The sequence below is a fragment of the Eleutherodactylus coqui genome, chromosome 9, assembly GCF_035609145.1.
Source record: "Eleutherodactylus coqui strain aEleCoq1 chromosome 9, aEleCoq1.hap1, whole genome shotgun sequence".
In the NCBI taxonomy this organism is placed as follows: domain Eukaryota; kingdom Metazoa; phylum Chordata; class Amphibia; order Anura; family Eleutherodactylidae; genus Eleutherodactylus; species Eleutherodactylus coqui.
Window position 1 is genome coordinate 151,870,085 of NC_089845.1, and position 15,493 is coordinate 151,885,577.

Genomic DNA, 15,493 nt, shown 5'->3' on the forward strand with positions numbered 1-15,493 from the left:
CCCCTGGCAGGTGGTATCTCAAAAGGACTGACCATAGGTAATTGTGATTAACATGATCAAATGCTATTGCCTGATTCAGAGACAACAAGTACTCCTCCCAATGACCAGCCCTACCCTATTCCACTGCCTCCCAGACACCAATAACAGCACTAAAAGTTCTATGGCCTGGAATAACAATGCTAGGCCCTCGAGAGGAGCTGGGGTGCAAACTCCACCAGCTGATTAAACAGCACTTTTGCCAGAACCTTCCTGTTCATATTAAGAAGCACTATGGGATGCCAATTTTCAATATGCTTTGAATCTTTACCCTTTGAATGAATGTTCAAGGCTGACCACCTCATTGACCTAAGCAGAGTGATCAAGGAAAGACACTCATTTAATACCTTCATCAAGAGGAGACTCAAGAGGTCCTTGAAGGTCTTATAATACTCAGATGTTAAGCCATCTGGACCTGGCGCTGGTGCACATCAATCACCAGTCTATCTTTCTTTTCCCTAATCTCTTCTGTAAAAACATCAAGAGAGGTATCTACCCCTGGGTCAGGGACAGTTTCCGACAGGAAAGCCAACATCCGATTTGAATTAAGATTCCTCTTTCCCAAGAGTTGTGAGTAGTAAGATTTCATGATCTCTGGAATCACTAATCTGGATCGATTCAGGGACCCCATGATATCATTCAGTCCAGTGACCACTTTACTATCCACTGACATCCTACTGTTTCTGTAAGGGTCAGGCAAGGGGTACTCCCCAAAATCCCTCTCAAAAACCACAGATGTGTGTCTATCGTACTGGCACTTATTGAGTAAAGATTTCACCCTGGAGATCTTCTCATGGCTATCCCAGTCAAAGCGAGATGTTTGAGTTTCCTCCTCATGCCCTGTCCAGGAACCTGTGGTTGGAGAGCTCTCAGAAGAACCTCGTTGCCCTCCTCGTGAACATCTCCCACCACTCTGACTTACTACTACATAGATCCATTAATGGTACCTGGTTCTGCAGAAAATCCTCAAAGGACCGTCCAGTCTCTGATTCCTCCAGGAGTGATGAATTAAGTGAACACAATTGTGCCTCTGCTCATCCGAAAGGTCTCTGCAACATTCAAAGAAAACAATATTAGACAGTGGTAGAAAGAACTCCACCTAACAATGGAGACTGGCGAAGAGATGCTTCCTCCTTCAAATAAAACCTGTCTATTCTAGACCTGCTGCTACCTCCAGAAAAGATTAATCCACTGGAGAGTCCATCTGGAGGCAAGGAAGTTTCTCCTTCCAGCACCTGATACAGGCTAGGAGAGGATCTTGAATCCCCTTTTTTTTCCTCGTGACACCTAGTTTACAGCTTTTCTGCAACATTCAGAAAAAACAATATTAGACAGTGGTATGAGAATTCCACCTAACCACGGAGACTGGCGAAGAGATGGCTTCCTCCTTCAAATAAAGCCTGCCTATTCTAGACCTGCTATTGCCTATAGAAAATGTGAATTCCTTGTGGCCTCATGTACAGCATGTGGACATCCACAAGGTGAGCTTGACTAGCTATGCTATTAAGGCCGTGCTCACACGAGCGACACAGCTTCTTCCCAGTCCCCAACACTGTTCTTCATCTCTTTTGGCCGGGGATTGAAAAATTCCTGCCTCTTGGAAGTGCTGACTGTGATTAACTGATGCTTAGAACCAGAGCCAGCACTCGATGGATGACTGTAATTGGTTCATCAAACACTGACTACAATTGGCTAAGCATCAGCCAATCAGAGGCAGCACTTCCAGGAGGCGGGGATTTTTCAATCCCCGGCCAGAAGAGATGAAGAATAGTGCCGGGACCCGGGAGGAAGATGTAGCGGCGCCGGACAGCGTTTCTAAGGTGATGTATACTTTTTTTTCCCTGCAGCTAGGGCTTAGGTTATGGCTTTGACAGTAGGATTTCCTACAGTCAAAGTTACTGTAGGAAGAGATGTCTCAGAGGGCCTGGAACCCATTGGAGAGTCCAGTTGGAGGCAAACAAGTTTCTCCTTCCAGCACCTGCTACAGGGTAGGAGAGGATCTTTAATCCCCCTTTTATTTCCTCCTTGTGACACCTAGTTTACAGCTTTTCTCTAGCCACCCCTTACCTTCCTCATCCACACTTTTGTAGCTGGAGTAATCTGAATAGTTGGTCTCATCCTCCTCCCTCTTGACCCTCCTGTCCTCTACATCTAACTCACTGTCCTTTAAAGGCTCAGCCACAAAATTCTCTTCTGGAACAGGGCCATCATTGGCCCTTCTGCCAGCGTGAACTCCTGTCAGCTCCCTGCTCCATCTGCACACCTCCAGGCACCTCTGCTGAGCAGTCGCCTTTTCCCGTTTCTTCCCAATCCCCTACTATATTCCCCACCTCATGTTCAGCCCCCTGCACAGTCACACAGAACATATCACGGTTCACAACAACAGAACAATATGCATGACTGCAAACACAAGGGTACTGAGAGGGAAATGAGGAAACCAGCACCCTCAAGCCAGAGGGGCTGGTATTTATGTGCAGCAGACCGGTGGTGATTGGCTTGCTTGAGAACTCCACAGCAAGCCAGCGCAAACATCCCACATCTGTGGCAGTGTGCTGCCATAGAACTACAGGTCCCAGGAGCACAACGTAACATCAAGGTTATAATGCCAATTATCAAGCAGTTCATTTCTATCACTGCTGTAAAGAGAAATAAAATTGTTGTGGTTATTCTGGAATTGCTGCTTTGCTGCTAGTCTCACACTGGTTTTGGAAATGTTTCTACATCTTCTGGCTCAGGTGGGTGTGGTATTAGGTGTGACGTGCTTAGTCGCACTTGTGGGTAATTATCAGGGCTATTTAGCTTGGCCTAATACTGAGCTGAATTGCTGTTGCTTTTTAGGCTCTCTCTGGCTAGGCTAGTTGTCAGAGCTTGGTCCTGGATCTCTGTTGCCTGTGCATCTCAGAGCTAAGTACTGTGCTTTTTGCATTCTTATTTTTGGTTTCTTGTGTTGTTTCCCTTTCCCACGTGGGGTCAACTAGGGGCTGAAGGACACCCAAAGGGACAATCGGCTTGCTTTCAGGCAGGTTTATCCTCTGTGTTTAGTTATATAGGGACAGAGTTTCCCGTATTTTGATTCTGTTTTGTTTTATCACTGTTTGTTTGCAGTTATGGGATATCTGCGGGTGACAGATCCAGCATGTCCAAGTTGGACAGAACAAAAATCAACTTTTCAACTTTTCCCTTAAAGATTGAATAGGTTAAGGAGGAATTTGGATGCCTTTCCTGAAACTAAACTTGTAATATAATATGCACATTAGATTTCTGGAGATGGAATGTTGATGGAACTGGTCATCTGCTGATATAGCCCATCTGTGCTAAGGAACAAGGAGTTGTGCTTTAAACACATTCGTTCGATCAGTAGCATTGTGTTTGGCTGCTCTTGACTGTGCAGTGCCTGTTCATCAGAATGATTCTTGACATCCCCCTCTGACCCCTTTCAGTGATGAGTTGTTTACATCCACAGGATCCCCTTTCCCTGAATGTTTTCTTCGATCATGCCATTCTCGGTGTACTCTACACATTGCTGCACAAGAAAACCCCACAAAGCTGGCAGTGAAGTCCTGGCCTCAACTGGTCCAGTACCGATGACCAGGCCTCACTGGAAGTTACTCAGATTGCTGGATTTTTTCCATTTAATGTGAATTCACATTCAAACTGATCCACGGAAAACTTGTCACATAATTTTATGCTGCACTACAGGGTCACGGCTCCAATTTTCATACAGGGAAGCGCCAATCGTGATAGGACAGTGTGTATATAATTATATTGCAAGCATTGAAGAGCAAAAAAAAAACAAGAATGTCTGCAGTGAAGGGGCTGCTGTTAGATAAACGCAGACACTGAAATATGTCACATTTAGATTCCATGCAGAGGGGCTAATCATTAGCTTGTAGAATACATTCTGTTCTTGACACATTGACCAAAGAGAAGTCTTCTGCGGTTCACCGGAGCAGAGGTGCTGATTGCCACAGGTCAGTGAGAAGCTTGGACTGGAAGGATACAGGCAGGTAATATTCTCATGGTGTGGTTGAGATGGGGTTAAAACTGCATCCAAGACCTGCGGCATATGAATACACCATTATAGGGCTTTAAATTCATATAAGATGAGGCTGCCTGCTCTCAAGTGGATCAGAGTTAGGCAGTTTTCACACGGGAGTATAACTGACTAATTGAAGTGTCCTAGCCCAACCACTGGTAGACTGACCTTAACACGGAGCATCACAATCCTATGATGTTCAGAGTTCGGAAGAGTAGACCCACGGTCAGGCTCAGACACTCGTCCATAGACTGTAATCCGCTTATGTGAAACTGAATTTATTAAGTAGTTTATGACAATTTTTGTTGTAAGACTCAATATACATCAGCACTTGTTTTTTTTTTTTGTTTTTTTAGACCACAAAAACTGGAATGGAATGTTAAAAGTCCCATTAATTTTAATCGGGACAAAAATCTCTTCTGTTCACTTCAATATGCATTCGTTCCATCATGGTCCCATTTTTGGACAGGAAAAAAGAATGCAGTCTTCAGCACTGTTTATTCCATTCAAAATCACGTAACCATGATGGAATGGTTGATTTAGTTTTTTTTCACTGAAGTCAATGGGAAATGGATGCAAACAGAATGGTTTCTGTGCAATATTTATTCCAATTAACTCTCTTATTTTCCTCAATTGCACATGTGGAGGCTGAGTGAGAGTGATGAGAAACGGAAGGATAACACAAAAAAACATAAAGCAAAGGGTCCGTTAAAAATGGACACTTAGAAAATGCACCAAATTCTCATCCGTTTGCTTTAATTTTATAACGGATATGTTAGAAAGTGATAAATAATGCTGATGTGAATGATGCCTACACTGGTAAAAAGGTGACATTTTAGGAAGAATGTATGACTTTTCTCGTCACTCGCTCAGTTAAAATACCGACGAGAACAGTTGTCGTGATGTCGAGTGAGAGAGATTTTAGCAAAGTTTATTAAGTCAAAAGGCTAAAAGGGGCACAAATTCTGGAAGAAATCTATACCAGCTAAATGTCAACGTAGATTTAATTTTGTATTATTTTTAAATGTGGCAAATTTATTAAAAGACTTTTCATACATTAGGCGCAAACAACTCCAACTCCATCCACTGGTGAGCCTCAAGTCCAACTGTGCCCCAGCTGTGTCTAATGGCGCCTTAAAAAAAGGTTTAGAAGGGCTCCAAAATTTGGTCCCCCTAAAAGACGCCCATGTTAGTGACCCCCGTATTGGTGGCTTCCTTTAACAGTAACTCCTGTTTCTGGACATTTATATCAGTGATTCATATATTGGCGAGTCCAGTACCGGTGAATCCTAAATTGCTGACTACTCTATCGATGACTCCTCTATAAGTGACTTATATATCATGACTTCTGTATTTGGACTATTTATCGGTGACTCATGCGTAAGTTGCTCCTTTCTTAGGGACAGATTAAGTTATGTAATGGTGACAGGTGTATTATTTCACGTTAACACATTACTCTATATCTGAACAACAAATTCCATGTCGCAGAGGGAAATGTGTAGTCAAGGTGGAGTTAAAGGATGATAATAGGCAAAAGCTGTGATTGGGAGGTCAACTTACAGGGTTAGGGCGCATTCAGACGACCAGCCAATATACGGCGTCTCTCTCTGCAGGGGGAGGAAGCTGGAAGAGCCGGGAGCAGTGCTCTGAGCTCCCGCCCCCTCTCTGCCTCCTCTCCGCCCCTCGTCACTATTTGCAATGGGGGGGCGGAGCTAAGTTCCCAGGCGTAGCACCACCCCCGTTCCGCTCCCATTGAAAATAGTGGCGAGGGGCAGAGAGGGGGTGCAGAGGACGTCCGAAGACATTCTGATTGAAGGCTGTACAGCTCTGATGTCGGAAGACGTCCGGCAGGGTATTCTTACTGTATATTACTGGCCACTCTGTTGTCAGGGGCCTCTACAACATGTCTCATACCGCAGTACTGGCTCTAGCCAGCAGATGGCGCCATTGTATAATGGCAGAAAGAGAAAGCCCCCTAGGAAACCCTGAATCCAAAATTGGATTGCAAAGGGTTAGCATTGGGGGAGGGGGGGGCAGGCAATAGGCTCAACTTGATGGACAAATGTCTTTTTTCATCCTAAAAACTGAGTTTAGAGTTCAGGGAGTACATGGTAGAAACAATAGTCTGACCCCTTGTCTGCTTCTAATCCTAGGAGCAATGGATCTGTTCACCATCCTCGCTCTTTCTTTCATCCTTCTCCTTACCATCTACATTCTCCTCTCATGGTCCAAACAACATCAGAACCAGTCATTACCTCCAGGACCTACTCCAATTCCTGTGCTGGGAACCCCCAAATACATGGACCTGAGAGCCTCCACCAAGAACTTCCCAAAAGTAAGTGTCTACAGGTAAAAATGGTGCAGTGCACGCTGGATAATGCAGATATCCTGAATTCTGCTGCTCATACATCATGGACATAGAGATCAGCGGCTGTATAGCCTGTTTGCCATGAGATGTAGACATCCAGGGCTTCTCACCTGCTATGTGTGCCATATTTAGATTCAGTAGGTATATCACCCAGTGCCTTTTTAACACCTTGGTTGGCACAGTGTAAAGGAATTTTTCTGTGCCTTAAAAAAATTATTACAACATACCCCTGCATACAGTTATGCTCACCTGCTATTGTGCTCTCCTGACGTGATCCAATGCTGATAGTCCGTCTCTCTGGATGCAGCTGCTGTTTCCTTCAGTGGAACTGCCCTATGCCTCACAGGACTCCCTTATTTGCTGTTAGTCTGCTCCACTGTTATCCAGCTGTTCACCCCAATACTCTGAACAAGCCCCACTCTCCATCTGACCCAGATCACCATGATTATTTCTTCCAGCCATGACTTACCTCTGCATACTCTCCCCATTCTGCCGCTACTCCCAATGCTCCTCTCAGTGCCACCACTAAGTAATAATTCCCCCACTGTGTCCACCACAAAATAATAAGACTGTGAAATAAAAACCATCTGCTCAAGTGCAATTCTGGCATTCCCCTCCTTTCCCCCAGAGGTAGTGGGGCTGTCTTATCTCCACCAAATGTGTCCCCATGGGATGAGTTATATATGTACCAAGTTTGGTTGAAATTGCTCCAGGCGTTCATGAGTTATGGTGGCACATACACACATAGATAGATATAGATAGATAGATAGATAGATAGATAGATAGATAGATAGATAGATAGATAGATAGATAGATAGATAGATAGATAGATAGATAGATAGATAGATAGATAGATAGATAGATAGATAGATAGATAGATAGATAGATAGATAGATAGATAGATAGATAGATAGGAGATAGATAGATTAGTAAATTTAAAAAAATGTATGAGTAAATAAACCCCATTATCTCTATGACACTGAATTATAGGAAAAGAATCAACTATAATGTTTGCTACTAAAGATAATGCATCCAGTTATTCTGTGTAGAACAACATTTACTGTTGCAGATGGTTAGTTTTTTCCTTTAAAATAAACGTACGTTAGCTGATTTAGCAGACCTGGATAAGCTGGGGGCTTGGGCAGAAAAATGGCAAATGGAGTTCAATGTTGATAAATGTAAGGTGATGCACATGGGCAGCAAAAACAGATGTCACCAATATACACTTAATGGGGTACCACTAGGGAAAAGTGATATGGAAAAAGACCTGGGGGTACTAGTGGATTGTAGACAAAACTGGAGTAACCAATGCCAGTCAGCTGCTGCAAAGGCAAATAAAGTCTTGGGGTGCATTAAAAGAGGTATAGGGGCGAAGGACGAGAACATTATCCTTCCACTATATAAGGCACTTGTCAGGCCCCACATGGAATACTGCGCACAGTTCTGGTCACCAGTGTTCAGGAAAGATGTTACAGTACTGGAGGGGGTTCAAAGAAGAGCAACTAAACTAATAAACAGAATGAAGGGACTGGAATACCCAGAGAGGCATCAAAACTGGGATTATTTACCCTGGAAAAAAGACGGCTAAGGGGTGATCAAATAACTATGTATAAATACATGAGGGGACAATACAAGGATCTCTCTCAGGATCTGTTTATACCCAGGACTGCGTCGGTAATGAGAGGGCATCCGCTACGTCTAGAAGAAAGCAGGTTTCATCACCAACACAGAAAAGGGTTCTTTATTGTAAGAGCAGTGAGACTGTGGAACTCTCGGCCTGAGGACGTGGTGATGGCAAAATCCATAGAGGAGTTTAAAAGGGGACTTGATGTCTTTCGGGAGAGGAAGGATATTACAGGATATAAATCTTAGGTTAATTGTTAATCCGGGTTTACAGGCAGGTAGGAACTATTAGGGGTTGATCCAGAGAACAGTCTGATTGCCATTAGGGAGTCGAGAAGGAATTTTTTCCCCAAAAGGGCTATTTGGCTTCTGCTCTTGGGGTTTTTTGCCTTCCTCTGGATCAACAACACAGGAGGATAGACAGGCTGAACTGGATGGACATTGTCTTCATTCGGCCTTACAAACTATATTACGAACTGTTACTATGATTTGTTATTTTCTCACATTTATCTTTTCTCCATCAGCTCAGCCAGAAATACGGCTCAGTATTCACCATCTGGAAAATGTCGGAACCTGTGATTGTTCTGTGCGGATATGAGACAGTAAAAGAGGCCCTAGTAAATCATGCCGAGCAGTTCAGTGAGCGCCCCATGATCCCAGTGATGCACCTCTCTAACAAGGGATATGGTAAGATTAACAAATCATGCAAGATCTATAAAATAAATGTCCACAAACCTCCTCCCACAAATAAGTCTAGAGCAGTAGTTCCCAAAACTATAGTCAGGGGCTCCGACAAAGGGTCTGGGTCAATGGTGGCAAGCCTATGGCATGCGTGCCAACAGCTGTTCACCATGGTAGTGATTACCGTCCGGGGTGCTGCAGCTTCCCGGGCCGGTAATCACGCAGTGACGCCGATTCCATTGCACACTCTGATGTCTCCTCCCCTGACATCTCCTTCTTAGCTCCGCAGGAGAGGCCAAGGGAGGAAAAGTTCCACGCTCACACACTTCCACCAGTGAGCACCCGGGATTAGTACCAAGAATAGGAGAAGGAGTAATGCTGACTACAAGGAGGGGGTAAGTATATGGTTTGGGGGGGGGTGCTGTTAATACTGGGGCTACTGTGGGGTTAATATTACTACTGGGTTTACTGTAGGGTTAATATTACTACTGGGGCTACTGTGGGGTTAATATTATTACTGGGGCTACTGTGGGGTTAATATTACTATGGCTAATGTGGGGTTAATATTACTACTGGAGCTACTGTGGGGTTAACATTACTACTGGAGCTACTGTGGGCTTAATATTATTACTGGGGCTACCGTGGGGTTAATATTACTACTGGGGCCACTGTGGGGTTAATATTACTACTGGGGCAACTGGGGGGGGTTAACATTTCTACTAGGGCAACTGAGGGGTTAACATTGTTACTGGGGCTACTGGCGTATGGGTATATTACTGCTGTGGCTACTGTGGGGTTAATATTATTACTTTGGCCACTGTGAGGTCCCTATTACTACTAAGGCCACTGTGGGGGTCACTGTTACTAGTTGGGGCTACTGTGGGGGCAATATTATTACTCAGGCTACTGTGGGGGTAATATTATTACTGGGGCCACTGTGGGGTTAATATTACTACCGTTGCTACTGTGGGGTTAAAAGTACTACTGGGGCTAATGTGGGGTTAATATGACTACTGGGGCTACTGGGGAGTTAATATTACTGCTGGAGCTACTGTGGGCTTAATTTTATTACAAGGGCTACTGTGGGGTTAAAATTACTACTGGGGCTACTATGGGGTTAATATTACTGGGGCTACTGTGGGGTTAATATTTCTACTGGGGCCACTGTGGGGTTAATATTACTACTGGGGGGTTAACATTTCTACTAGGGCAACTGAGAGGTTAACATTGTTACTGGGGCTACAGGGGTAGGGGCTATATTACTGCTGAGGCTACTGTGGGGTTAATATTATTACTTTGGCCACTGTGAGGTCCCTATTACTACTAAGGCCACTGTGGGGGTCACTGTTACTAGTTGGGGCTACTGTGGGGGCAATATTATTACTCGGGCTACTGTGGGGGTAATATTATTACTGGGGCCACTGTGTTGTTAATATTACTGGGGCCACTGTGGGGTTAATATTACTACCGTTGCTACTGTGGGGTTAAAATTACTATGGGGCTACTATGAGGTTAACATTACTGGGGCTACTGTAGGGTTAATATTACTATTGGGGCTGCTGTGGGGTTAATATTATTACTGGGGCTAATGTCGGGTTTATATTACTGGGGCTAATGTGGGGTTAATATTACTACTGGAGCTACTGTGGGGTTAATATGACTACTGGGGCTACTGGGGAGTTAATATTACTGCTGGAGCTACTGTGGGCTTAATTTTATTACAAGAGCTACTGTGGGGTTAAAATTACTACTGGGGCTACTATGGGGTTAATATTTCTACTGGGGCCACTGTGGGGTTAATATTACTACTGGGGGGTTAACATTTCTACTAGGGCAACTGAGAGGTTAACATTGTTACTGGGGCTACAGGGGTAGGGGCTATATTACTGCTGAGGCTACTGTGGGGTTAATATTATTACTTTGGCCACTGTGAGGTCCCTATTACTACTAAGGCCACTGTGGGGGTCACTGTTACTAGTTGGGGCTACTGTGGGGGCAATATTATTACTCGGGCTACTGTGGGGGTAATATTATTACTGGGGCCACTGTGTTGTTAATATTACTGGGGCCACTGTGGGGTTAATATTACTACCGTTGCTACTGTGGGGTTAAAATTACTACTGGGGCTACTATGGGGTTAACATTACTGGGGCTACTGTAGGGTTAATATTACTACTGGGGCTACTGTGGGGTTAATATTATTCCTGGGGCTAATGTGGGGTTAATATTACTGGGGCTAATGTGGGGTTAATATTACTACTGGGGCTAATGTGGGGTTAATATGACTACTGGGGCTACTAGGGAGTTAATATTACTGCTGGAGCTACTGTGGGCTTAATTTTATTACAAGGGCTACTGTGGGGTTAAAATTACTACTGGGGCTACTATGGGGTTAATATTACTGGGGCTATAAGAAACAGCTGACACCCACAATGTATGAAGGGAGATAGCCCCACGATCTCATTCCATACACGACCTTCAGCTGTAGGCTGTAAAAACACTAAGGCCGTCACTAAAGGTCCATTTTAGGTCCACAACGCGTGGCCATCGTGCATTTATCATGAACAATTCGGTCATCACTGATTTTTAGCAAGCTAAAAGTCAGTGATGTCACTTATCAGCGCCGCACGCTGAGTTCTCGGTGGGATACCAGCTGATAGTATTCTTTCAGCTGGTATCCTGCACGGAGCTCTTAAAAAATGTAATTAGTATTATCGATGCACCTCTCATGCTTTATAAAAACTTGCTAAAATAGCATAATATGCAAGACTTACCTGGTGCACGAAGGGTTAAACCGTAGTTTAAGGAGTTAACCCTTCGGCACCTGTTGTCCTGGTCTGCGGTATCAGGGTTTCTTTTTCTCCTTTGGCTGTGTATACCAGGAGCGGCGTCCAGGGAGTTCCAGGTCTCGTGCTTGCAGGCACAGTCAGCAGGATAAATATTATAGTATAAAATGAAAAAATTCCCGTGCCATAAAGAAAATCCTTTTTTATTGTTTAAGCTATGCGTTTCGACATATAATGTCTTTTTCAAGCTACAGCTGTTCTCGGCGCTATCAGCTCAGTGGGATACCAGCGGACAGCTCCGAGAACAAAGCAGCTGTTTGCATATACAAAGCAGCTGTTGTTCTCTGAGATTTCAGCAGTGTCCCTTTCCACCTGCATTTAACTCTTTAAGTAGCTAATTAGCTACTTAAGAGTTACGCAAAGATGATCGCTTAAAACTTTCACTCAAACTGTCATTTGAGCGATTCTTTAGCAATCATCTTTCAGTGTAAATAGGCCTTAAGGGGATCATTTTAAATATAATGTATATCAATAGTTCTTGCAGTGCTCCAGCATTCCTCCCTGTTTTCTTTTTAAAGCCCCTGTCCTTTTTATAACAATGGAGGTAAAAAAAACATATGTTGTGATAAGCCATGCCCCTAACCTCTCCCTCGACCACACCCACTGTCCCGCTTTGGGGCTCCACAAGAAACTTTTGCTTTAAAAAGGGCTCCATTGCTGAAAAAGTTTGGGAACCACTGGTCTAGAGTAATACAGTACATACTAGACAGGGAGGAGGGGCACGGAGCTGTAGGGAAACATCGTAAAGCTTCTTTCATACGCGCGTATATCAGCCGGCCGATATACGCTATGTTGGGAGAGATAAAATTGGTGAACGGGCGCACAAATAAAACGCTTGTGCACCCGTTCAGACGGCATGGGTCCAGGCACATATGTGCCGAGACTACCATGCCGTGGCCACTTTTCCTTCCCTCACCATCGCAAGCTCCCCTGTCTTCTCCTCCCCACTGACTCTCTGCAATGTAAGGGGGCGGAGCTAAGCACAGTCATGTCCCGTCTCCTTCCATTGATGGCTATGGACAAGGGGTGGGGAGAGGGCAGGAGCTTGGCTCCATCCATGTCCTGCCCCTTGTCTACAGCCAGCAATGTGAGGAGGCGGGACGACACTTATTTTTGCCCCCTTCACACCCCATCCCATTGCAGAGAGCCAGTGGGGCGGAGAAGACAGGTGAGCCTGCACGGGGGGGGGGAGAAAAGCAGAGGGAGGGTGTTTAGCAGACACGCTGCTAAACTGCCTCCCACCTGCAGCCGCTGCCATGGGCACCTAAAGGAGCCCATGTAGTGGCCGACATATTCCGGCCCAAAAGATAGTTCCAGGACTATCTTTTGGGCCCGAAAGAAAAAACGCCCGGCGCTATATTAGGCTGGACCGGCGCTTTTACGTCTCAGGAATACAGCCATGTGATCTGATGCACTGGAATCCAATGCATCAGATCACAGCATATAGCGTCCGGCCGTGAAAATGGACAGCTGATATACGCTCATGGTAAAAGAAGCATAAGAGCGCGAGAGAGGGGGCGGCAGCAAGGAAGACATACAATTGGTCACAGTACACACAGCACAGGTCTAACATCACACCGAATTGATAGAAATGACACATTTTCTGAAACCAGTAAATATAAGGGAAAAGACCCAAAATCTGCAGGTTACACATTATTGTATCTGCTCTATAACAGCAATAAAAATTCTTCAACCTCAAACTTTTAGCTTTTTACAAAAAAAAACAATCAAAGAACAATTTAAATAGCTCAACACAACTAATATAACACAACACAAAATGCCATTCCTAATGACTGCAGTCTCAAAATTATTCACCTTTTCATGATTAGAGTCTTTACTACTTAGCAGAGCACCTTTGCTATTATGACCTGCTGAAAACATGCAGCCAGATAGCAGCTTCCGACAGCGTTCCTGAGGAATCTTAGCCCATTCCTCATGGCAATGACCTCCAGTTCACTAATATTCTTGGGTTTGTATACTGCAGCCCACAAAGGATCCCAATAAAGATTTTACATGTGGGGGTCATTCTAGACCCGTGTGACCCTAGCCTAAAGGCCAGCTTCCTCCCAGAAGTCATGACATTTTCTCCACGCTGCAGTTTTCTAGTGCTGGGGGAAGCAGACAAAAACAAAACAAATCATAGGCCAGAAGTTCCAGTTTTGCTCCACAGACCAGAATCCAAAAACTGGTTTGGATTATTTTTATGGTTTTAAGCATATCGAAGCCAAATGTTCTTGTGATTTTGAGTCAATAGATGTGTACAACCTTGTTTTGCCATACAGATCTTCAGTGTTTAATATGCACCTAAGGCCTCATTCCCACGGCCGTGACAGACCCCGCAGCGGACTACCACAGCGGAGTTCGTCACGGCGCCCCCCCAAAGACCCCATACTCACCTCCCGGATCCACTGTGTGAGTTCTGCATGACGCGCCGGCGTGCATGCGCAGTACAGCGCATGACGCGCCAGCACTGTTCTATGAAGCAGCCAGCGGTGGACGGGGAAGTGTATTCACGCTATACTTCTGCTGTGCTACAGCGGAAATATAGCTTGATGGACGGCTTCCATTGACTACAATGGAAGCTGGCCGTGTGTATTTCCACAGCATTTAGCACATGCCGCGGTTTATTTCACGTTGCAGAATTCCACAGCACGAGCTTTGAGCTTTTAGGCTCAATAAAACCTAATCGCTGCGGGACAACGCCGCGGATTTCCGCCACGTAAAACGCAGCAGAAATCCGGCCGTGGGCATTAGCCCTTACTGTGCAAATAAAAACCTCAGTGCCTGCTGCCCCCCAAAGCTTTTTTGCCAGGTGCAGGTAATGTAGCCAGTGTTTCTTTAACTTTGCAACTCCTGTGTTGTCTTGGCTGTATGCTATGATTTTTCCTTCTTGCAGCATCACGACGAGAGAAAAATCACCTACCGTATATAAATACACCCATTGCTAATAATGGGTTTTATTTGGATGTAAGTTTTGTGCATCTTATAACACTCAAAACTCATAGAATTTTCTCGCCCATGTGAATGTACTCTAAACTTGCTCAGTTGGTCAGCTCTAGGAAGAGTCCTGGTTATTCTACACTTCTTTCATTTAAGAATTATGGACGCTACTTCGCTCTTGGGTACTTTCAGTGCAGCACAAATTTTTTGCAGCCTTCTCCAGTTCTGTGCACCCACACAACCCTGTCTCTAAGCTCTACAGCCAGTTCCCTTCTCCTCATAGCTTGGTTTTGGCTCTGATATGCACTGTGGACTAGCTGTGAGACCTTACATATACAGGTTTGCGTATTTTAAAATGATGTCCAATGAACTGAATTTACCACGGGTGGACAGGTTTCAGTGTGTAGAAATATCTCAAGGATGACCAAGAGAAATGGGAGGCTCCCAGAGTTAAACTTCGAGTGTCGTATCAAATGATCGAGCACACCTGATACAACTCATTTGTGAGAGGAACAATTTTCTACTCATCCTAGGAGACAGCTGAGGGGTTAGAACAGGGGTGTCAAACTCATTTTCACCGAGGGCCACATCGGGCTTATGGTGACCTTCAAAGGGCCGATTGTAAGACAGCACAGTAAGGGCTCGCTCACACAAGCGTATTTGCGTACATAATATGCAGTGAATAGAAGACATTGGTCTCAGTGATTTCATTCACATGATGTATATTGTCACACAGCAGGACCTATGTTGTTGCGTACTATGCTCCGCAATAGGCCATTGAAGTGAATGGGCCGCGCAGGAAGCCGATGTATTCACTGCATATTAGCGCACCATCTCAGTGGGCCCGTCTGGGTTCTTTTTTGCATGCCCAAATACGTAGGTATAAGCGATTTTCGATTGCGCAAATACGTAGCGCATTTGTGCGACCGAAATGCAATTACGTCCGTGTGAACGAACCCTAAT

General features: G+C 44.7%; 1 protein-coding gene across 1 annotated transcript in view; it reads left to right on the forward strand.

Annotated features, from left to right (window-relative positions):
* Positions 1–6,230: 6,230 nt before the first annotated feature.
* The window catches only part of LOC136578872 (cytochrome P450 2C39-like), a 30,545-nt gene continuing 21,282 nt past the window's right edge, over positions 6,231–15,493 (forward strand). Inside the window, exons 1-2 of the mRNA XM_066579053.1 lie at positions 6,231–6,407; positions 8,588–8,750. Coding sequence (XP_066435150.1) covers positions 6,231–6,407; positions 8,588–8,750 — 340 coding nt within the window. The remainder of the gene's footprint in view (positions 6,408–8,587; positions 8,751–15,493) is intronic.